This window comes from Drosophila albomicans, chromosome 4 (genome assembly GCF_009650485.2).
Source record: "Drosophila albomicans strain 15112-1751.03 chromosome 4, ASM965048v2, whole genome shotgun sequence".
Lineage (NCBI taxonomy): Eukaryota > Metazoa > Arthropoda > Insecta > Diptera > Drosophilidae > Drosophila > Drosophila albomicans.
The window spans coordinates 724494-749808 of NC_047630.2; the positions used below are offsets into that span (position 1 = coordinate 724494).

The 25315-nt window shown below is 34.4% G+C and overlaps 2 protein-coding genes across 11 annotated transcripts; one reads left to right on the forward strand and one right to left on the reverse strand.

Annotated features, from left to right (window-relative positions):
* Positions 1-1488: 1488 nt before the first annotated feature.
* Positions 1489-15291, reverse strand: LOC117573079 (transcription initiation factor TFIID subunit 3). Of its 9 annotated transcripts, none has more exons than XM_034255963.2 (7): positions 15083-15287; positions 14425-14973; positions 12481-14370; positions 10560-11584; positions 2633-3041; positions 1797-2250; positions 1489-1651 (listed from the first exon to the last, which is right to left on the reverse strand). In XM_034255963.2, exons 1-7 carry the CDS (start codon positions 15246-15248, stop codon positions 1531-1533), a joined length of 4614 nt encoding a protein of 1537 aa, XP_034111854.1. In that variant the 5' UTR covers positions 15249-15287; the 3' UTR covers positions 1489-1530. The 9 variants fall into 9 exon arrangements, 8 of the variants coding, with proteins under 8 accessions (XP_034111854.1, XP_034111853.1, XP_034111858.1 ...); XM_034255962.2 differs by having other exon boundaries at positions 2633-3044; positions 15083-15286; XR_007955173.1 differs by lacking the exons at positions 1489-1651; positions 1797-2250; positions 2633-3041 and adding exons at positions 3227-3292; positions 3420-3593 and having other exon boundaries at positions 15083-15291.
* Positions 15292-17201: 1910 nt separating this feature from the next.
* LOC117573100 (uncharacterized) lies at positions 17202-23888 on the forward strand. 2 transcript variants are annotated; one of them, XM_034256014.2, is made up of 4 exons: positions 17202-17401; positions 22855-23381; positions 23453-23647; positions 23708-23888. In XM_034256014.2, the coding sequence occupies exons 2-4, from the start codon at positions 22923-22925 to the stop codon at positions 23801-23803; spliced, it is 750 nt and encodes a 249-aa protein (XP_034111905.1). In that variant the 5' UTR covers positions 17202-17401; positions 22855-22922; the 3' UTR covers positions 23804-23888. The 2 variants fall into 2 exon arrangements, with proteins under 2 accessions (XP_034111905.1, XP_034111906.1); XM_034256015.2 differs by having other exon boundaries at positions 22965-23381.
* The last annotated feature ends 1427 nt before the right edge of the window (positions 23889-25315 follow it).

The following is a 25315-nucleotide window of genomic DNA, read 5'->3' on the forward strand; positions in this document are numbered from 1 at the left end:
GGCCAAAGCAACTGAGACCCACGTAAGTACGCGTTTTTGCCCATACAAAAGTATATCTTTAATAACTTCCCAAATTTTTATCTGATCGCAACCAAATTCTCAGGAATCATAACTACTATAGTTATTATTGTATATACCGCAACTCTAGCTTTTAAATTACGCTTGTTATTCGATTTTTTTGATTTGCGGGGCGGAAGAGAGCGTGGCACAAATTTGAAACAAACTTTATCTGCGTGCAAACATAATAAATGCTGTCGAAAAAAAATTATAGCTCTATCTCGTATAGTCTCTGAAGTCTAGGTGTTCATACGGACAGACACACAAACACACAGATGGACATGGCTAGATCGTCTCGGCTGTTGACGCTGATCAAGAATATATATATATTTTATAGGGTCGGAGATGCCTCTACTTTCTACCTGTTACATACATTTCCTGTTGGGACAAAGTTATAATACCCTTCTGGTCAACGATTTTTGTCGCCAGAAGATACTGTTAAACCGTTCAAAAACCTTGTTTTGGAGGTGCCTTAATCGGAGTGGAAAAAGTGCTGCGACAATTGGTTTGAGTGCATGCTAAAGCATGCATTTAGCGAAACCTTATAAAGATAGCAAGACTTCATAATTCCATCAATAAATTTAAAAAGATAACCAGTGTGTAATTTTCATTTACTGAGGTGAAATTGTGAGTTGCTCCAATAAAATTTAACATTCTTCAATCAAAATCTATTCTATTACCAAAAGCACACAACATTTTTAGACAAATACCATAGAGTACTTAACATACCAGATTGTCACCAAAAGCAACTAAATAAGCAGCAGAAGGCGTTTTGTCATATATACAAAAGCATTTCTTATATAACTTTTTAACTTCAACATTTAACAGTGATCAGATTACGTCGAAGACCTAGTAGATTTATATTTTTAAATGTTTTTAAGTCGTATGTAAAATTTCAGCTTTAGTTTAGAACATTTATTGGTCTGACAGAATTCTGTTTTGAGTAGCATAATATCCTTAGTATTAATTAATGTAACATTATTTTTCAAATTGTTTAATGTACAGGTACAAAATAAAATATTTTTTATTAATTATTGACAATATGAAGATTGTTTCCAATATATATAAATTTAAACAAAATTAACAAATTATTAGGTATCAGAACACAAATAAATGATATTTATTGAAAAAATTCTGAACTTTTTGCTTATGACACCACTGTCATAATAATTAGGTGTTTAACCTTCAATCGAATAAAGTAATAATATTAATTATAAGCGAGATAAGCAACTTGCAAAAACAAACGCACTACATACTTTCATACAAATGAGTTAAGCTTATTAGTTTGCGCCACTTCATATGTTACAAGTAGTGTGCGTTTGTTTCTGCGAGATGGTTAGATCGCTTATAAGCTCAGCTGTAAGTTACGCTTAAGCTGGCTTTACATTGTATAAGATTATTATTTATTATGTTTTTGTAATAAAAGTACCGTTTAATATAAAACATAAGTATTATATTCAATTAATATAGATTTTATTTTTTTTTGTTACGCCTTTTCTTCTTTTCCGATCCTTGGCCCTTTTTTTTAGTGATGCAGACGCGACAAAACCAATCCTCATTATCGTTCGGTGCCACAAATATGCCTACACAAATCCTATAAGTTTAAATTAAATTATTATACAATTTTCTAATTCGTATTCAATGATAATTTAATGATATTGAGGAGTTTAAATATATGGTTTTAATTAATCTATTCAGTATGCTATGAAGTTCTATAATGTAAACTTGGAAGCACTTACCAATGATACCAAGCATCACATCCATCACAACCAATCATTGCGGACCCGTCGTCGACTTTGCCACATGCTGGGCAAATCCAAATGCGATAGCCCTCTGCGTCAACATAAGAGGAAGGTCTATTGGATTCAACACTTTGCGAAGACACAGATGCAGATGGTTCTTCTTCGATATTCTTTATAGATGACGAAACTGCTTTCTGACTAAAGGGAGGGGGGAATGATGTCGTTTTTGGTACAGCTTGCAGCAATTGCTGAGGCAATAAGACAGAACTTGCTGATAGTGTTGCCGAACAGTTTGGAGAAGCGGTCGTATCTGCTGCTGTTATCAACCAGTTGCTTGGAGCCGGATCATTTGATATCATATTTGTATTTTCCAGCATAACATCCGATGAAAGAAAACCAGACACAGGCGGAGGCGGAGGCGCCGTAGTCGAAACTACAGCTTGTGTTTCACCTAAAATTGGATTGAATAAAAATGGATTAAACCAAAAGAGTCCATGATCACCTTTAGACGATTAATTTAATTTCACGCGTTCAACGAAATACGTATAACATTAATTTACACAAAATATTACAACACAATTTTTTTTTGTTCTTTAACATGTCAATCAAAAATACGCCAAATTGTGGTTTATTACTTTTTCTATATTAATCAATTGTGAAAGGTAAGACGGCTTCGAATTCAAAAGCATTAACAGATATTTTAAGATATCCATGGATTAAATAAAGACAAAAATTATAAGTCTAATGAGCATAAACGTGCAATAAAATTATGCGGCCTAAAGGTAATTAATTAAGATATAGATTATTATTGGGTTACGTATTGAAGTTCATACATTGCTTGGGTTTCGGCGGTCCAGTGACAAGTGGCGAAAACCGTGCCAATTCTGGCGAATGCTCCTTTTTTGTAGTCTTCGTTGGAATTAGAGTCAAAGCAATTGGATGCGTCGGTATCATTGATATTTGTGAATCTTGCTGAACGTCATCAAATTGATTGGGAGAAGTTGGATTTGATTTTCCACCTAGCTTAAGTGTAAGCTTTGGCACCTGGTTGGGTGACAAATCTAACTTGGGTAAGGGCAAATGATGTGTTAGTGTCGCTACTTCTTGGATGGTTGTTTGGGGAATTGTCCCTGAATCGGCGACTTCAACGGATCCGACAAAAAGACCAGAATTTAACGGAGTTTCTTTGTTACTGCAGTCTAGATTATCCTTCGATAGTTGCATAAAAACATTCGTTTGGACCTGCTAACGAATTTAAGAAAAATGAATTATTTCAATTTAAAATATGTCCATTATTTAAAAAAAAAAATCAAAAGCCAAAGCTAATGCTAAATTTAGGACATACCAAATTTATAATCATGATTGTTTTCCAAAATGAAATGTAATGGCTAAATGTAAGCTGTACTTGTATTTATACCCGCTATCCATAGGGCAGAAGGATATTATAATTTGTACCACCAGGAAATATATGTAACACGCAACCATTTCCGACCCTATAAAAAATATGCAGTACCGAACACATGTAGATACATATTTCTCACTTCTGAATTCAAGGTGTTGAAAAATTCGCAGAAAATGCTAATTTCTTTTTTCCAATAATCTTTATTATTTGCTACTTACTATTTTTATATATAAAAGGAACAAATACTGAAATAAGTTGATTATATTTTGAATTATTGATTATTTTAAAAAATGTAAAGTATGTGTCCACATTTGCTCGTCACTGTATATTTTTGATCATCCTTAGTAGCCGAGATATATCAATGTCTGTCCGTCCGTATAAACACCTTGATACTGTAGGAGATAGAGATCATCATTTTTTCGACAGCACTTGTTATGTCTACACGCAGATCATGATAGTTTCAAATTTTTGCTTCTTTACTTTCGCCCTGCATATCGATAGTCTCAATTTATTGTACATTCAATAATAACTATAATTTTAGAAGTATTTTATGAAATATTTTTGTATAGACAATAAACGCCGACTTACAACGGGTCTTAAATGGTTTGGCTGACAAGCTGGGATATTTTGCATTCTTTAGTATATTTTAAAGTTAGTGCTATACAAATATATCAAATATGGTCGTGTGTATATTTTTAGTATTTTTGTGGTATATTTAAAAATTAATGCTGCAGTTTTGCTTTTATTTACAATGGGTAGCGGATATCTCGCAGTCGAGCACACTTGACTGTAGGTTTCTTATTTGTTTTATATTTACATATATATCACTTCATCATAGAAGCTATTCACAATCGCACACAGTTTTATACATACATAAAAATCAAAGCTACAAAGTCTTCGATGAACTGCTTTCTTTAGCTGCTTATTTGGAAAACATTTTCGTAAAAAATAACATTGCAATGTCTAAAAACTGTTGTTTGCAGGAAAGGAGTCACGGCTCTTTCGACTGAGAATGGGCACATTCTTTGCAATGTAATAAAATTAAATACTTTATTTTCCAAGTGAAAAATGACACATCTCTAGAGAACGCGAAGGCTGTGGTTACACTCATTTCATTTTCATTTCGTTTTTGTTGTGCGACCAAAGCCGTTTTTGCCCATACAAAAATATTTCTTTAATAACTTCGACAATTTTTATCTGATCGCATACTTATACTTATTATTGTATAGACCAAAGATCTAGCTTTAAAATTACGCTTATTATTCGATTTTTGTCGATTTGCGGGCAACCATTAAAAATTCTGTCGAAAAAAATTATAGCTCTATTTCTTATAGTCTCTGAGATCTAGGTGTTCATACGGACAGACAGACATGGCAAGCTCATCTCGGCTGTTGACGCTGATCAAGAATATATATACTTATAGGGTCGGAGACGCCTCCTGTTACATGCATTTCCTGCCGGCACAAAGTTATAATACCCTTCTACCCTATGGGTAGCAGGTATAAATACGAATGTGAAAACCGGAGCCCCGCTGACACCATTTTAGATAATTATTTCATTTTTAAAGTGTCGTATATGTTATTTTTCGTATAGACCCAAGCCATGTTGACGAGTGTTTAATTGAAAAATTTAATCCAAAACCATGAGCATTTCGTACTAGCTTCAATGGACTTACACTAGGTTTGTATTATCGATATATATTACGTTGCTTGCGCAAGCAAGTGTGATTTGTGAAGTCAAAGCTTATCATGCACAGCGGACGGTCTTGTATGGAGAAGACGGCCAAAAATACTTCCAATAGAGATATCAGCTTGAAATGTTTTTTGTATCTAAATAATTCCATATTAATGCTATATTTATAATATTGGCAAGTATATAAGATTTATTTTCGCGCCAATTTAAAATATCAAATTAAAGCAGACCCCTAAGGTTATGCAACATTATTTTTGTAGTTATTTCCAACGTGAACTTACTAAACGCTTAACTTTTAATAAACAATTAATAATGCAATACAAAAAAATAAAAATAAATATGCAAAATATAATAATACACCAGAATAAAGGAATTATTAATTATGAATTATAAAAAAACTGTTAATTCAAACAAAGAGCCATTACTCAAGCAAATCGTAAACTGATTTGTCTAAAATGGATTTTTTGCTTTTAAATATTTTTTGTCCAGATATATAGGGGTACGTATCTAATGCGTAATGTCTAAACTTTTCGGGATTATTTCGATAGCCTGATGACAAAGCTCTCGATATTGTGCCACATATATCTATCAAGTGACAATATAACCCTGTTATTTCGGCTGACAATATACTGTTTTTGTTAAATTCCCGGGCTGTGTTTCAATCATTGGACGATCCGCCCGCTTCGTCCAACTTTTGGTTTGTCAACGATGAGTCCCATTTTTTGTAGAAATTGTTTCTGTATTACAATTTTTCGCTCCCGCATTGTTGATTTTCTTTCATCTGATCTTATTTGCCATTGTTTTATTGGAAGTCTGTAAGCCATATGTATGAAGTATTCAAAAAAGCGAATATAAGCCATGCAGCGGAGATAACCCAAAATCATAACGATCTTTATGAACTGTTCTTTCTAAGCAGATTTTTATATCATTCATTTCGGTTGGTTTGGCATCACAAACATAACATTTGGCTGACGACGATTGGGAAAGTGCTTTACTAAGTTTGCCGTCAACCATTGTCAACTGCAGCAAATGAGCAGCATCATAGGGCGAGATGGAGATATTGAATGCTTGATTACATTAAGTGTAGCAAATTGTAGCAGCTTATATTCATAACTTAGAATAACGATTGAACAATTTTTAAAAAAAAGTTTCGTTGAAGGGCGTCATTGGCAAAAACAATTTTTACTACATCTGAAAATTGATTTTTTTTTATTTTAGGTTTTACAAGAACAATTAGGGTTTACGCACAAGTTTTGTTAAAAACACACAAACAATGCAATTCAAATAAAAATTACAAAAACACAATTCCTCAACATATATGTTCATTTAAGTACTTTTCTATAGTTTTTTAATGTATGTCTGCAGGGCTTACAACTTCGATGCACACGCTTAATATTGGCCCCACAGTTTGTCCTATCGCTTTACCTGTCATTTTCTTCGCGAATGTGTGAGGCAAAACAAAACAAATAATCAAATTTAAAGCATTTTTTATGGACAACTAGACGCCGAACATATGAACTTAAAATTCAAACATTACTTTTAATTTTTGGCCTATGGGACCGTTCACTGTGGAATGAGGAATGAATGCTAGGTTTGCATATTTGTTTTTTATTGAACTTTGTGATTCATTTATTTGTGATTTTTAATAACAAAAAAAATCACGAATATTAATTATTCCGGATTGTACTGTATGCTCAAGGAAATTAATTGTTCAAATTGTGCGTGGCTATACTAACATGTAATGTCAAAACATAAAAGTTGGATTTTGGGGAAAAATTTTCAACTTTGGAACGCATTTTGAAAGAGTTTAGCAAACTTTTGCGGTAGTGTCTCGTTATGCAACAATGTTGATTATTCTTTGTTTATTATTATTCTTCTATGTTTTATCTAATCAACACAAAATTTTCAGAGCACATCCGGACTAGGATTTATATCCTGCCAATAATGAAGCCTTTTGCTATAAAATTTGTATGATGATAAATGCAATTTGCTTAAAAAAATTGCAAACTGCGGGCAGCGGGAATTCTGGCTTTTTTTTTACTTTAATGCTTTTTTTCAGAGCTGGCAAATAACTGTCGATCGTTTCTCGTTGTCTGCAAATAAGTGTCTTTTCCTGACTCTTCGAAAAGACTCAGATAGCAACCGATTTTTGGGTTCTTGAATGAGATCGCTCGCGCTCAGAGCGAAACCTTTTTTTCGATTCTGTTTTGTTCTGTTGTTCCAAGACCGTTTTGTCGTGTTCAGTGAAGCAAAAAGTCTTTTGCGTATGTATTGGTATACATTCACACGCATAGGCAAGCAATTCGTTAAGCGTCTGTTTTGCAGACGAAATACATATATTAATTGCAACAACAACGATAGCAAATGTGAAGACCGTTTGCGTTGAGTTTTTCGGTCAATCGGTCTTTTGCTGACTCTCATTGAGCAAGCGTTTCTCGTTCCGATCTTTACGCACTGCTCATTGAAAGAGCGAAATATTAAGAGATCAACCAAAAGCGCTTAACAGAAAACATAAATGAAGATAGCAAGAATCTCTTGGTCAGAGTGAGAGCGAGACAGGAAATGTATGTAACAGGTAGAAGGATGCATCTCCGACCCTATAAAGTTTATATATTCTTGATCAGCATCAACAGCCGAGAAGATCTTGCCATGTCCGTCTGTCTGTATGAACACCTAGATCTCAGAGACTATAAGAGATAGAGCTATAATTTTAGTCGGCATTTGTAATGTTTGCACGCAGATCAAGTTTGTTTCAAATATTTGCCACACCCACTTCTGCCCCTATAAATAAAAAAAATCGAATAACAAGCGTAATTTTAAAGCTAGAGGATATACTATAGTATTTATGAAGAAGTATTTAGGGAAGCAAAAACGCCTACCTACTATATACCGTTGGTATATTTTTATAGTATTTTTGGTATATTTTGAGAATAATACCGGAATATTTTGCTTTTATTCAAAATGGATAGCGGATATCTCACAAACGACCACACTCGACTGTAGCTTTCTTACTTGTTTTAGATTATTTTTCTATATCCCAAAATTATGGAACAATATATGCTGAAGCTGTTCTGTCGATGCTTGCCATCACTTTTAGTGACATATCGATTGTATAGTGTTGTAAAGCAACCTCAAAGAACAAGCCAATTCTTATCGTAGCGTCACTAAAGGCAAAAGTGAATTGATCTTAAGTTGTGATTTTTTTTTGATTGTTTTAACAAATGTCAAAAGAAGAGCAAAGCACTCTGATTTGCGCGCCCATGCTTTGACCAAAAAGCATAAAAGTGCTAGTGGCGGCTTTATGCAAACAAACAAAATAGATTTTGTAACTTTGCCGGTCAAGATGACGGAGCAAGAAGCAGCGCTATGCGTTTTGTGGCCGAGCATACATTTTTGGCTTTTTAAAACATTTAGGAAACCTAGCCGTTAAATACTTTGAAGACGACGTTACTATTCGTTTTTCTACTCTTTGTTTTCTACTTTAAATGAAAATACATTTTATTCTAAATCAGGAATTTACAGTTATGGCTTGCGCAGACAAATGCTGCTATACATACATATAAGCTTCCTAATAAATTCATAAAAATGAAAATATAAAAATAAAAATGAGCACAGTAGTAATGAAATTCCCAAAATATTGTGAATAACTGTTGCTCAAATTCTATACATATGTTTCAATAAAACCGATATCGTGCGCTCTCCCTGTAGCCCTCTAACAGAAATATATAGAGAATCCAATGATTTGAAAAACCAGCTTTTTTATAGCTCTTTTTTTTTTTTTTTTTTTTTTAATTTTTCAGCTTTTTTGCAACGTTTGACCATGCGAACTGGACAAAAAAAATATATATTTCTTTCAAGGGAAAACATAAATCATATATGCGTGATAAAATTATCCTTATGTGAGTTTTATGCACGCAGAAAATTTGGACATACGAAAGACATTTTTTCGCTTTGTTTACTTCTGATCAAAACACAAGTCAGCTGTTTCAGAAGTAAGAAATTAAACGTTTCGATAGCAAAAACTTGTGAAAATAGGAGGACTAAAACGAAAATCTCGGTTTTGGTCCCAAAACGAAAAGTGAATACCGGAGCACGGCTGATTATATAGATCTTATTTGAAATGACAACTTTCACATAATTCCCTTAATAAAGCGAAACAAAAGTCAATATTAAGACTGAATTCGTCCAACATCCGGGACAACATTAGACTACCAGAATGGAAGAAAAATCGAAGTATGATGGAGCGTAACTAGCCAATATCTTATATATCTTAATGGAGTTGCTTGTCTCGCAGGAACATTCAAAATTATCAATTCCATAGTCATATACGAAGGGGAGTGTTAGTTAAGCGTAACACGTCGCAACCTTAAGTAAGGTCAATTCTTAAATGGTAATCATATTGACTTCAGGCTTTCCGCTAAACAAAACAGGTAAGAAAGCTACAGTGTACTCGACTGTAAGATACCCGCTACCCATTTTGAATAAAAGAAATATATTTTGCGGCATTTTTCTCAAAATATACCGACTATACTGCAAAAATACTAAAAATATACCAAATGGTATATGGTACTATTAACGCATTCAAAAAATACTATAGACGGCACAATATACCAGATTGTCAGCCAAAGCAACTAAGACCCCTAGTAAGTAGGCGTTTTTGCCCATACAAAAGTATTTCTTTAATAACTTCGACAATTTTTATCTGATCGCAACCAAATTTTAAGGAATCATAACTACTATAGTAATTATTGTATATACCAAAATTCGCTTGTTATTCGATTTTTTTGATTTCTGGGAACGGAAGTGGGCGTGGCAAAAATTTAAAACAAACGTGATATGCGTGCACACATAACAAATGCTGTCGAAAATTATAGCTCTATCTTTTATAGTCTCTGAGATCCAGTGTTTCATACGGACGGACACACAGACGGATATGGCTAGATCGTCTCGGCTATTGATGCTGATCAAGAATATATATACTTTATAGGGTCGGAGATGCCTCGTTCTACCTGTTACACACATTTCCTGCCGTCACAAAGTTATAATACCCTTCTACCCTATGGGTAGCGGGTATAAAAATAAACAATTTCCAAATCCGTGACTTGCTTTAGACTAGAATCCTGATAAGAAATTGCATTAAGCATTCATTTTACATTGATTTTGCTTCTCCACATCTTCCAGCTTGAGTAACAAATTTACAAATATCATTATTTAACTACCAAAGTAGAAAAATGTTTGTCCAAGTGAAGAATAAAAATAAACGAACAAAATTCAAGCAAGCCTGAGCAAGCAAGAACTCACATGGCGCAAGCACATCAAAGGCACGAAAAGTAAACTAAACTAAAACTAAAAGCGAAAAAGCTCCATTGACTAATCAACGGACGGTCTTCTCTCAGTGTTAACTATAAGATCCTGCTATATAATTCAGTACTAAAACCGTTATGCTCCTATGACTGTCATTTATGGGGAAATATCGATTTCATTCAGAGTATCTAGTCAAAAGTCTGTCAAAGATGAAACAATTTGCAAAGCGATAATGTCAATTATAAGTTTCGACTATTTGTTAGCATTAAGCAAAGAGAAAATCCAATGAATAATAAGTAAAGTACATAAAAAATAGTATCTAATTTTCTAGTTTGATGTAATAAAATTTGCAATGAACTTACCAATTTATCTTTTTTCTTGTCCTTTTTTTGTTTCTTATCCACACTTTTAGGTTTCTCAACCATTGACATACTCTTGTCATCACCTTTATCTTTACTCTTAGTTTTATCCTTTTTGTCTTTCTTTTTTTTGCTCTTACCCTCCTTCGTTTTCTTTGGTTTCTTGTGCAGTTTGTGGAGCTTCAAATCACTTAAACTGTTGTTTAAATTGTTTGTTGGAGTTATCGTTATATCATCATAATTAATGGAATTAACCATATTACATACAAAGCTATGTTCAGAAGACAGACCATGAGTTTGTATGGATGACTCAGATGTAGCACCTGCCGTTAGACTAGTAACTGGTACAGTTCTTGAAGAGTATGCCAAGCCGCTATCGACACATGATAATGGTATCAGATCTGCACCGCCGGCCAAGCTAAACTTGTCATTGCCCATAAAATTAATATTGAAAGCTGATGATGAGGATGGCGGTATGACAGACAATGGACTCGAACATTCAAGTGGATTTACTTTAATTGTGGCCAATTTTTTAAATTGGTTAAAGTCGGCGGCAATAGAAGAGGGGTTTGAGATTACTGAGTGTGGATGTGGGATATCAAATTTTTTTGAACTGTGTAAGAATCCATCACTATTGATTTTGTCCGTTTTTTGTTGGATATTGGATTCATCATTATCATTTGAATCATCGGAAACTTCTATAGGATCTCCAAGTTTGCCAGTGCCAACTTTTGTTGTTTTCGATTTCTCCAATTTGTTAATCAATAGCTTATCATGCTGGCCCTTTGATCGAATTCCAAGGCGTTGATTAAAGTGCGCACTTTTTGATAAACCCTGGACGTTTTTTCCAGATTTGATTTCCATACCTTCCCCCTCTATTGAAGCATTCGCCGATTTGAGTTTATGTCCATCAGTAGATAAAACTGTCATTTTCATTGATTCTGGCACTAAAGGAGCCACATTGCAATAGCTGCGCTCCGTATGCGAATCACTCAGCGGAAGCATGGATATTTCGGTTGATTTTTTTTCTATAAATGTAATAAATATAGTTATTTTTTAATTAGTATGTATGTAAATGCATACCATTTTTAAATAATAATTTGTTAAAGTTTATATGCATTTTAACTCCGGACCGTTTGCTTTGCATTGCACTCTCTAACACCAAAGCCACAAACTAATATTGGTAAGAGTGTACGGGTGGTTGGCATTCTCTGCAAGATGTGAAATCTTGCTTAAAAAAAAGGGTTCGCAATTTAGAGCCCTAAACATACGATTTAGAACTTTTTGCCAAAAGGAAACGCGACTTACAGCCACAAGAAAAAATATCTTCACTGGTTTGCATGAACATTGGCGACCAAAAGTAGATAATTGTTTGACACTTCCGACTTTAGGGTGATGTAAAATTCTTTAAAATATGTTAGTCGATTTAATTTCTTTTTTGTCAGCCAAAGCTACTAAGACCCCTAGTAAGTAGGCGTTTTTGCTCACACAAAAGTATTTCTTTAATAACTTCGACAATTTTTATCTGATCGTAACCAAATTTAGGAATCACAACTACTATAGTTATTATTGTATATACCAAAATTTGCGACTCCAGCTTTAAAATTACGCTTGTTATTCGATTTTTTGATTATCGGGGACGGAAGTGGGCGTAGCCATAATTTGAAACAAACTTGATCTGCATGCAAACATAACAAATGCTGTCGAGAAACAATTTAGCTCTATCTCTTCTAGTCTCTGAGATCTAGGTGTTCATACGGACAGACAGACATGGCTAGATCGTCTCGGCTGTTGACGCTGAACAAGAATATATATACTTTATGGGGTCGGAGATGACTCATTCTACCTGTTACATACATTTCCTGCCGGCACAATGTTATAATACTCTTCTACCCTATACAAATTCGTTCACAATATTATTTACCTGACGTTGTTTCATGTAATGACGATCCGTATCCAATTGCTGATGATGACCTGCTTATTGTGTCCGGTAAGGTCATGAATGAATGCGATATTTTGTTATTTTTGTTCAAATTTGCGAGACTTGTGGGTGAAAAGATTCCGGAAGGTATAAGACCCGGCCGAGGTGGAAAAGATAGAATAGGCAACGTGCCTATACCGGTCATATAGCCATGAACACTACTTGCTGGTGACAACAAATTCGATGAGAAATGTTTAATTGCATTCGCATTTGTAGGTGACTTTGATGATGGAATTTGATGAAATTCAACAGACTCCTTAGTAATCGAAAGTGTTTGTGTGTTTTTTATATCAACATCCATAAAAGGAAACTTCTTATTTCCTTCAAGTTCACCATTATTTTGAATTGAATTTTCACTAGGTACTAGATGATTATATTTGGTCTTTCGCTTTTTTTTCTCTTGCTTTTCTTTAATTTTTTTTAATTTCATATTTTTAGCAGTCTCATTGCTAATAGGTAAAAAGGTAATTGATTGTTCCCGATCTTCTTCGCCAATTAGTTTATCTAAATTGTGTGGCAATATATTTGATAATTTTTCAGGGTGTTGTGATGGAATCGAATTTGTCGTTTCCGTTTGTATTGATAGATGAGCTGTGTTTATGGATGAATTCTCTGGTGGATATGATACTGTGGTAGTAGCATTCAATTTGCTAGACCTGATTTTTTTGGCTAAAACATGCTCATTGGGAATTTTTGACCGTGCAGAAATATTCTTTACACCTGGCTTACGTCCACGTTTTTTAGGTATAGTAAGTTCAGTTAGACTAGATGTCAACACAGATTGAGTTGTAATTGTTTGCTCCTTCAGTGTTGTTGATGTTAAATTTGATGTCACATAATTTTCGGTGAAATTCAAAGCCGGTTCTGGGGTTATAGTTGTTCCAGACGGCAAATTTATGGTTGATGAGCCATTGCCTGTATCACTTAATAAATGCGATGCCATTGTGTGTAATGCACTTGGTGAGAGAGACTTCGTTGGCTTTGACTTTGATAATTTTTTAAAAATATTTAATTTATTGCGGTCTGGTTCGTTGCCAAGTTTGACATCATCGGAGAGTAAATCATTCGGTGAGTGCATCTGTTGACTTTGACCAACATCTGATGACAATATATCGGCGCTTAATGGTTCCACAGTCGAACTGCCAAACATATTCCCAACCGTTGATGATTCAATGGATAGCATTGGTATGGATTGAGAAGGCATAGAAGCTGCCATCACCACTGGATGATTGAGTCTGGCATTGGAAAATTCATCAGTAGTTGCTAATGAGAGCTGCTTAGACATAAATTGTATATGTTGCTGTTGTTTCTGGCTTTTTAGTTGTTTATGTCGCTTTGTTTGCTTCTTTAAGATTTTTTCTACATAAGTTCGGTCCGCTGCCGTTGTCCTGGTGTCTGATGATAATGTCGACAACATCCCTGCGCGATTTAAATGCTTCAAAGATTTTTTAAGTCCAGCCTCATCTTCAACCTGAGATTTCGATAATCTTTGATATATTTTTAATGCTTTACGATGGGCTTTTTCTTGTGCTTTACTATTATTTAATTCCGCACCAAATAAATGTTTCTTTTGGCTCTTTGTGGGTTTGGATTGATTGCCTTGTACTGAACCAATAGCTTCTTCATCCAGATTTTTGCTTTCAGTTTTTTTAACTGTCGAAATTTCATGTAAAAGAAATATGTCTTCAGTTAGGGGTTTGTGTTCCACAACAGCATTGTCTTTTGCTGCTTGATTCTTTTCGTTAAGCCCAATTTCTAATGTAATAGAATTTTTAGTATCCAGAATAACAAGGGGCGGCAAAATAGGCGGAGCGTCTAAGCCTTTTAATTTTTCTGAAAAAATATTATATTATGTAAAAAAGGGAACAGTTAAAGTTTTAGTCTTACCAATAATAGGAGGAATAAAGGCTTCTGGCATCTTTCCTTCAATGGCCGGTGAAATAAAACCTCCAGTTGTCATTACAACGCTGTTGATTGTCCGCACTGCATGACCATCAATGCTATCAGTGTTATCTACGGTTGGTTGTTTTAATGATATGGATGATTCCATTTGCCTGCACCAATTATGCATGTTTGGAGCGCCTTGCTCTCCTTCCGCTGATAACAAATTATCTGCACATTTTTGCTGATAATTGAGGGATAAATGATCGATTTCAGACGGATTATGGCATGCGGAAGAGGATGCTGAAATTCGTCCCGAAGAGGGCAGCACGGCAGGAAGATATTCAAATATGTGAACTGGTCGTGTCAGAGTCTCTGCGCTACCAGGTTTAAGAAAATTCATATTTGAGTTTCTCTTTACTGGATATTCGGGGACTTCTCTAACGAATGGCACTGGCTCAACATTTCCCACATAATCGAGTAATTCGTGAATGTCGATTGCAAGATTGCCAAAGCACAGCTGAACATCCTTAATACTTGGTTCAATACGATTTGCTTTATGGGAAAGAGAATTAAATATGCACTCGCGAATTAATAATATATGCACATCACTACAAAAATGTTATGTATGTATAAGTATATCAATCTGGCTATGTGTACTTACCATGTTCAACTTGACTGTGTAGATCACGAGACAGTTCCTTCACAAACCGTAATAATATATCTTCTAATAACTCCAAAGAAGCATTTTGAGTATTGCTGTACCCAATAGTTTGGGCTATTTCTGCTATTACAATGCGTAAAATATCAGACGAATATATCTCCGCCATAACTTTGCAAGAATTGCAATTGAATTGTTTCTGTGAAACTACTTCTGGGGATGAGCAAAACCTCAATATATCGATTATATTGCAATATTATTACAGCATGCCAGTGATGCCAGATTAACTTATACCCTTTTTCCACTGCACTCAGTTTATTTACGTTCGTCCAAGTCCCGTTTTGGTGTTTCCATTGAACCATTCGTTCCATTCGTTTTGAAAACGAAAACGAAAAAATTGGCGCTCCCGTTTTCACTTTCACAAGATTTTTTCGAATTCCAAAACGAGAAAATTTGTCTTGTAGAATTGAAAAATAAATGCCTTTTTCTATATTAAATCGGATCTTATTTGCAAAAGGAAAAAAAGTAGTTGACTCATTGGTTTATTACCGTTCTTTTAAGGCCGCCAGCAGATCAATTAGGCTTGTAATTATTTTTAAACCGACTAATTTCTGAACCCACCTCAAATTTGGATATCAAATTTTGCCGTCGGCAAAAACAATTTTCGTTTTGGTGAGCAACCGATAAGTCCGACACTATGAGTTATCGCCTAAGCTGCCATACTTTTGATAGAATGAAAAAGCAAGTTAAAAATACTTGTATAATCAAACAGATGGCGATAAATTTGTTGAAGTTGGGTAAAATATGTTTTTTAAAAATTAATTTATTTAATTTAATTACTTATATGTTAAAATTTTATAAAAAAAATTGTTGGAATAACCGGATTAAAATGCATTAAAAAGGTGGCATCCCCATTTTTTGTGGGAAACAGCTGATTGCCGTTCAACTGATTTTTTTAAAGAAAGTTTCAAATCTTTCTTTGCAAAAAAGACAAAAGGCAAATATATTTCATTCAGGGGAAGAATAAATAAACTATGCTGGATACAAATATCCTTATGTGAGTTCCATCCACGCTGGAAATTGAACATACGAAAGACATTTTTTCGCGTTGTTTACTATTGACCAAAACACAAGTCAGCTGTTTCAGCAGTAAAAAATAAATAAATACGAAAATCTCGATTTTGTTCCCAAAACGAAAACGAAAACCAAAAGTGAATACCGGAGCATGCCTGATTATATAATATTTGTCTATTTGATTCGAATAGAATGAAATAGCGCGACATGGCCGACAAGTTCTGCAAATATTAAAAATAATTCAATGATTGTGTTAACATATTGTTTTGCTGCTAACAGTGGTCAAATAAACTGCAAAATTACAATTGAAAGAAGAATGTAAAATTGCGTATATTTATTAATTATAATAAATCAATATATATGTAAATAGAGTAGTTATTTAGTTATTATCTGCAATTATTTAAAGTCCCGCCAAAGTCCAAAGGGTGTTACTTAACACTAAAGTTTTCCAATTTGAGTTGGCTCTGGCCAGACTGGTTTCACGCTGGTTCTAGATGCACCTGCGAAATGAACTTGTTTTTGCGGGTTAACAAAAGGTCAATTTTCTCAAAAACTCCAAGGATTTCAACCAAAATTGCTACATACCTTCCTTATAGTTGGATGTACGAACGCATAATGCGCACTATGGCCGACAAGAAAGTCAAAAAAAGTTATGCCATTAATCGGCAACATTGATTTTTTGTGCTCATATTGTATGGGGCTGGAGCTGAGGTTATTGGCAAAAATGTTGCTACCCCAATTTTTCATTCACGATTTTAGTGCATAAGTACTGCATGCAATTGGACGAACATGGATTTAATAGAAAGATAATTTTTTTTGCATTTAAACCTTTTTAATTTAAGATTAAATATAACATAAAAAGACGAATATAAAGAGTTTTTTTATCCGATGTTTTTATATCGATATGTGACGCTAAAGCTGCGAAGCTATCTTAAGTACATTTCCACAGCCACAGTTTGATCATTCATTCACATTTGATCAAGTTTTGACGTTTCCACAGCTCCGAATGGAAAAAAATAGGCAACGGTAAATCTTCTAGTCGTCCCGCTCTGATGCACATGTCACCAAATTATCTATAAAAAAGCGATCATAATTAAAAAATTAAAACAATGGTTTTAAAAAATCAGTTCTGTAATACATAGCTTCCCACGCATATCTATATTAAATTTTTTGCTATGGTGAGCTCCGTTATGGTTTCATATCGATCAAATGACGCGTATACCCAGAAAGTGTGTTCGATATTTGAAGGTTTGTTATTGATATTATTACATAGCTTATGTACGTAGTCAAGCCGAGAATTTTTTAACTACTGGTTTTTTATATGGTGCAAATGTAACATTTGAACTGAATGGAAAAGAACCGAGAGAAATCAAGTTTTTTGGTGTTGTGGAAATATGGAAACATAAGTATTAACATTACACCCTCGCAACCCCTACAAATATAGAACTCTGTTTGAAAAATCATGAACATTGATAATAGATACCACACTGCCTACTTAAGTACACATATGTATGTATGTATGTATGTATATACTACGTGTACGAACGCACACCATCGCTAAGAAGTTGTACAAGTGTAACAAGGTGACACAATAAACGTTACAATAGTTTAAGTATGTTAAAATATTTTTTTTATCGTAAATACAAAAAACAAAAGTTACATATATATTTACAATGGATATATGTATGTATGTACACGCTTATATCCATACGCACATTGTTTAGGTATGTTCATACATATGTATGTACTAGCCAGCTCTATCCGAAACTTGGCCCGTGTTGCGATTTGTTATATTAATCATTAATAATTTAATGCAAACATTTTTATTTTATCCAGATATTTTACTGTATACTTTACTTTTTGTTTTTTTCATAATTTTAAATATTATTTGTTTTGTTATTATTTATTTATTTATCCTGTTTTTTTTATTTTTAACATAAAACTTAGAGCTAGACCTCAGCTTTTGTTACTGTTCCAGGCGGAAAAAATATAGTTACAAAATATAGAAAAGAACCACGTTTTTTTTTATATTTTTTTGTTTATTAAATAACGATTGGTAAGGGTTTAAGATATTTTTTATGTAATAATATTTCCTCTGCCACTCAGTTTTTTTACGTTTCGAACCAGCTCAGAGAAGCTGGGTCCAGTGAATTGAGATATTCAAAAAAAATTGGTGCCCATTGCTTTAAATCGTTTGCCCATGTTTGCCCAGGGAAAATTTTTTTTGCAAACCCTTAGTTTCAAATTTATGAAAAAATTTTTTTTTTTGAAAAATTCAAAAATTTGTTTTTTTTAAATATTTTTACAGAAATCGCTTTAAAATCGTTTGCCCATGTTTGCCCATCTTTTAGTTTTTCGAAAAAATTTTTCGTTTTGGAAATTTTGAATTTTGAAAAATTTTGACATTTTTTCGGCATGAATGACTCAAAATCGATCGCCCACACCACGAAATTATGAAAACTAAAACTCTACAACGGTAGCCTCAAGTTTCTTCAAGTCTGCCCATATCTTAGAATTTCAAAATTTTTAAAAATTTGAAGGTTTTCAACTTTTTTTATTGTCCATACAAATTCATCGTTTGCCCAAGTTTCAAAGTCTCAAAATTTTGTCAAATTTCAAAATTTTTCAAATTTTTTGTACTTTTTCAGACTGCTCATTCGCGATTTTCGTTTGCCCACCCTTTAGAATTTTAAAATTTTGCCGAATTCAAAAAATGTTCATACTTTTTTGATTTCAGCCTATTGCCCATACAAATTCATCGTTTGCCCAAGTTTCAAAGTCTCAAATTTTTGCCAAATTTCAAAATTTTTCAAATTTTTTTTACTTTTTCAGACTGCCATTCGCTATTTTCGTTTGCCCATTCTTTAGAATTTCAAAATTTTGCCGAATTCAAAAAATTTTCATTTTTTTTTGATTTTAGCCTGTTGCCCATACAAATTCAACAGGGCAGTCTGAAAAAATAAAACAAGTAAGAAAGCTACAGTCGAGTGTGCTCGACTGTGAAATACCCGCTACCCATTTTGAATAAAAGCAAAATATTACGGTAATAATCTCAAAATATTAAAAATAAATATGCATGTATTTTTGATCGGGATTTGAACTCGAACACCACCGACCGGGTGGTTAAAAAAAAAAAGTTTGTACTTCGAGCGGGTTCGAACCCGGGCACCACAACATGCGCGGCTTGCACTCTACCACCTGATGCTGCAATGGTCAGGAAGTTTGTAAGAGTGTTTTGAAACCGGGTTGGGGCAGTGTACGGCCGCATCGACTCATTCGTCCATCTTCGACCCGTCGGTGAAGAGGTTGAGGGCTTCCGGAATGCAACCCTTCCCGCCAGCAGCCCGGTTCCACATATATCGTGTTAATGTGGTCAGTAGTACTGACTCAGTACAGGTAAGGGAGATAGTATAGTCCAAGTCTGTACTAGTCTCCCTACCAATGACGCTGTGGCCATAGCCTAATAGACCCAGGTTGTCCAACGCATAAGATGAGGAGAGAGGCCCCAAGTACACCTACGCATCTTTTTTGCCATATACAAGGCTCCGGTGGCCTTCTTCACCCTTTCTAACACATTGAGCTTCCATGTCAGTTTGCTCTCCAGGACCACCTCTAGGTACTTTACTGCTTGGCTTGGTCTTAGCGTAGTGCAGCCTATTTTGGGAGGGGACCACACATGTACCTTATATCTCTTAGTGAAGAGAATAAGATCCGTTTTGTCCGCGTTAATGATGAGCCCGGCTGCTACAGCCCATGCCTTAACTTCCCGCAAAGTAAGTTCCATTACGGAAGGGTTGTAGGGCATTTCCCAGTTATCAGAATGCTATGTCATCGCCATAGGCAATTAACTTGGGAGCTCGTCTAGTGAATTTTTGTGATAGGCTATTCACAACCAGGTTCCAAAGAAGAGGCGAGAGAGCCCCATCCTGGGGAGTGCTACCTCGCACTTCCTTTGTAATGGTCGAATTGACCCACGTGGCAACCACCCGCGTGTCGCTGAAAGGCGGAAAGATCCCAAGGCATATTCTTTGAAGTGGTCTGCTTTTTCAATGGAGGCTACAAGAGCATGGAGAGCCGTCTTGATGGACTTGCCCTTCGTGTATGCATGCTGGTTGGGATTGGGCCAACAGAGTGCATATCAAGTTGCTTCTTCAAAATTTTTAGTACGCCAAGAGTTTCACCACTGCACTATGGGCAAAAAGTCGCAAAGCCGGCATTTTTACATTTTTTTTTGTGTTCGGTATTATTAAATTGACTTTATTTTTTGAATTAGAATACTTCAAGAATACTGAAACATATTTTTAAAAAAATTAAGACTTCGTTGGTAATTTGTTATTCGCCCATATTTAAAGACTATGGTCTGGACCCTCTGAAAAAAAAATTGGCGGGAAAATTTATGATTTTTATACCCGCTACCCATAGGGTAGAAGGGTATTATAACTTTGTGCCGGCAGGAAATGTATGTAACAGGTAGAACGAGGCATCTCCGACCCTATAAAGTATATATATTCTTGATCAGCATCAATAGCCGAGACGATCTAGCCATATCCGTCTGTGTGTCCGTCCGTATGAAACACTGGATCTCAGAGACTATAAGAGATAGAGCTATAATTTTCGACAGCATTTGTTATGTGTGCACGCATATCACGTTTGTTTTAAATTTTTGCCACGCCCACTTCCGTTCCCAGAAATCAAATAAATCGAATAACAAGCTAGAGCTGCGAATTTTGGTATATACTATAACTACTGTAGTAGTTATGATTCCTGAAAATTTGGTTGCGATCAGATAAAAATTGTGGAAGTTATTAAAGAAATACTTTTGTATGGGCAAAAACGCCTACTTACTAGGGCTCTTAGTTGCTTTGGCCGACAATCTGGTACATTGTGCCGTCTATGGTATATTTTGAATGGTGTGCTGTATCGATATACCAAACATACCATTTGGTATATTTTTACTATTTTTTTAGTATTTTCGGTATATTTTGAAAATAATACCGCAATATTTTGCCCTTATTAAAAATGGGTAGCGGGTATCTCACAGTCGAGCACACTCGACTGTAACTTTCTTACTTGTTTCTGTCAGTTTTATATTCAAATATTAAATCAAACAAAAAAGCTTGAATATGGAATTTAATCGTCAAGGTATGTAATATTAATTATTGGCATTAAATTTTTATTACATGTGATATATTGTCCAATCGTGCAATGTGTTGTTGGTATGTTTTTAGGTTCCTGGTAACAAATGTATCTGTGTTTCTGTGGAGTCTAAGCCGGTCGAGGCAATATTAAAGCTGAATGTTATTAACCAAACTGTTAACAATCAAATAGTGGCTAACATTTTTGCCCGTTTTTGCCCGATTTACAGCAAAACTTAATGTTGCAGTTGTATTTACGTCTTGTTATTCAACGTTGCTTGATTTTTGGATCAACATCAACCGCCAACAAACTGCTGTGAAGCAGTTTGTTTTGCAAAATTTCGATGAAAATGAATTAAGTGATGTTCAGCAACTTCCGTACTTTTCTAGGGGCTCTCCGAAAAAGGCGTCAGAAGAGCGCAAAAAATTGTACAAACTCGACATGTTTTCTCATGCAGGGAAAAACAGCCGTCTGAATACTATATCAGATGTGTTCAATAGAGCATTGGATTCCTCTGACCCACTGCTTTCAACTATAAATCTAAAGAAAGGCCAAAGATTAAACTATAAAAAAGCCTACCAAGAGATGTTATAGTTCTTTTGGAATCTCCTGATATTGAGCCTCCAATAACATGGGCATGTAGACAATAATGATAATCAGGTAGAAGAAGGCGGAGATAATGAACTCGAAATTTTCAGGCAAAGTTCCCTGGAGTTGGAGGAAGACCTTTGTGAAGAATAAATTATTAACTGGGCACCAAGGTAGAGGTGGGAACGGGCCGGGCTTTTTTTCGTGGCCCGCGGGCTTACACAGGCCCGGAGCGGGTTCGGGCGGGCCCGGGCCTTATAATTAAGATTCGTACGGGCTTCGTGCGGGCCCAGGCCTTAGAAAAAAGGCCCGGCCCGTAAAAACCCGAAATAGGCCCGTAAAAGCCCGAAGTAGGCCTGAAACAATTTTGATTTGATCGAATTAGAACCTCCATTTATCGCATTTTAATTGCTTATCGATGCTACTATTGATTTGGTTATACAATATTTTACTTGTTTGCACACCACTAATTAAAAATTGGCGGCCTATTGTGAAATTATCAAATCTGTGGGCCATGGTTTAAATGAAAAACGCACTAGGCTAAAAGCAAAAATGTAGAAAAAAATTTTATTTTTAAATAAAAATATGAATTAATTTGTTTTTCATTAAATACATAACAATATTCAATATAAATACCTTAATAAATATATATATGTATATATAAATTACATGTCTTTTGAATTTCCTTATATGTGTAAATAAGTTTCGTGCCGGGCCGGGCCGGCCCTTAGTGAAAAAGTTTCGTGTTCGGCCGGGCCGGGCCTCTCAAAAAAGAGTTTGTTTTCGTGCGGGCCCGGGCCTTAAAATACAGGCCCGCGCCCACCTCTATTCTATACTGCCTTGGCTCAAACTATGCAGTGAATAGTATTCACCGACAGTGGGCTTTGGTAATGTGTGGCCTTAACTTATGCTTAGGATTTCGATAAATCTACATGAAAGGGTTTAAAAATCGATTAATGAGTTTCTTTTACTTACAGGTACTCATTGCGGAAAAAATTTATATTTTATATGATATTTTTAATTTAAAAAATTGTATTTAAATATCATGGAAAATATTGAATATTCACAATCAGTATATCCCTCTAAGAGTCGTTTAGATTCAGAAGGGACCCAAATATTTCAGCAAAATGACATGAAAGAGGCAATTACAAATTGGAAATATGTCAGATCTTTTTCGCATCCAGAAATCAATTGTATTTCTTCTTTTGAATATCGGCCTGCATTTTCAATTGGAAAACATAATGAAATAGAAAATATTTCAATTCCACAATTATATGATTGGTTCTCGAATAGATCATATACATCTAAAATTGACATAAGTCAACAATGCAACAAAAAAAACACTCAAATGAGCGATATGAATATCAAAGTTACAAGAAGCATTGATAAAGCTAAAGAATTTTTTGTTAAAAGTGGAATTTTGGGACCACTAAATTTGAGCAAATCGTGTGATTTGATAAAAAAAACATCCAGAATTCATATTGATCATGGTCTAAAAAGTCAGGTAATTTTAATATGAACTATGTGTTACGGATATGATTTTAATGTAATTTTAGTTTGTTTCTTGAAATATAGATACGTAAAACCTCTATGTGTCTACGATATAAAAATGTTCGTGAAGAATACACCCCACAACTTAAGGAAAATTTTGAAGATTCAAATGATTTACAATTAAATAATATGAGAATGCAAATTTACAACTTAAGAGCTATAATCGAAACAGGGGAATCCAAAATAATTATGTTACGAGCTGAAGTCAATAAAATGAGGGTAATTATCTAAATTGTTAACATTTCATTTTTTCTAGCTTGAACAATATATTTTTTTCAGAGTGTACTACAGGAAATTATATATGCACACTCCCCAATTCGAAAGCAAATATCTGCGGAGATCCCCAATCTTTGTGATTTCTGTGTTAAATATTAATGCAATTTTTTTTAAATAATATATAACCTTTTTTGATGAACGCTGACGTACAACATTTTCAAATGGCTCAAGTGTATACCTGTCGAACTGATGTAATCCAAACATTTCTAATTCAACAGATTGAAATAAAAAATGAGTGTCTATTAATAAAAACAAGGAAGTTTTTGTATAAAAAAAAGGATCTGTGTATTTACTGAATCCAATTAAAACTAACTTCATAAATTAAGAATTAAAATCTAGGAAAATTATACTAAAGTTTTCGCTGCAGCCGTTGTCGCTGGTTTAGGGTGTCAGTTGGTTGAAAGTCGGTTTGTTATATGTAAAGAGGTGATCGCCGGTCCGAGAGTGCTGATTACTTAGTTTATGTTGACGTACCGCACGTGGCCTTTGTTTAGTATTTTTGTTTTTTTTCATTGGTGTTAAATTTGTTTGACTACAAATTAATCAAATATTAACTTAATCTTTACTATAAACTTATACTCTAAAAATATTTGTTAGGGCTTATCTCTGAAGTGCATGAATGATTTTTATAATCTTATATATATCCTACCCATTATTTGTTACAAAAAGAATTGTGTGTAACAAAATAATACCAAATACCAAAAATAATAAAAAATACCAAATTAGCATATCACAAAAATACTTAAAAAAAAATATCATTCACATACCATAGAGTGCAAAATATAATACATTGTCAACCAAAGCAACCAAGACCACTAGTAAGTTGGCGTTTTTGCGCATACAAAAGTATTTCATTAATAACTTCTACAATTGTACAGAAATACTATAGGTTTTATTTTTATACGGACAGACATTCGGCTGTTGACACTGATCAAGAATATATCTACTTTATAGGGTCGGAGATGCCTGTTACATATGTACATTTTCTGCCGGCACAAAGGCCCTTCTACCCTATAAGTAGCGGGTATAAAAATCCAATGTTTAAAAAAAAGTTGATCGACAAATTACTAAGTCATCATTAGCGAACTAGCTTAGAGAGGTTTTACAACTTTGTGCCGGCTGGAAATGTATGTAACAGGCAGAAGAATGCATTTCCGACTCTATAAGGTATATATATTTTTCTTCAGCATCAACAGCCGAGACGATATTGTCACATCCGTTTGTCAGTATGAACACTTAGATATCAGAGACTTTAAGAGATAGAACTGTAAAATTTTTTGGTCACAAACTTCTATTCTGGTTGTTGGAATTTAAATAAGTTTAATTTCGATAAGTAGTTTTTCGTATTTTGTATTCGACAGTTGAAAGAATTAATGATCATTGTGACGGTCACATGCTAGAGTATTTAAGCAGATAATTGATAATTGTATAGATTTAGAGGAAGTCACTGCGGTAAAACAAATTTTCTAATTCTGTTGACGACAATTATTTTCTGATATTCGCATACCGGCAATTGGTCGGCCTTGCAAAATCGACGTTCGATTCAGTGCGTTCGCAAAGCCAAGATAGCGGTAGCGAAGCACTATCATTGAGACTCTGGTTGCGAGTTTT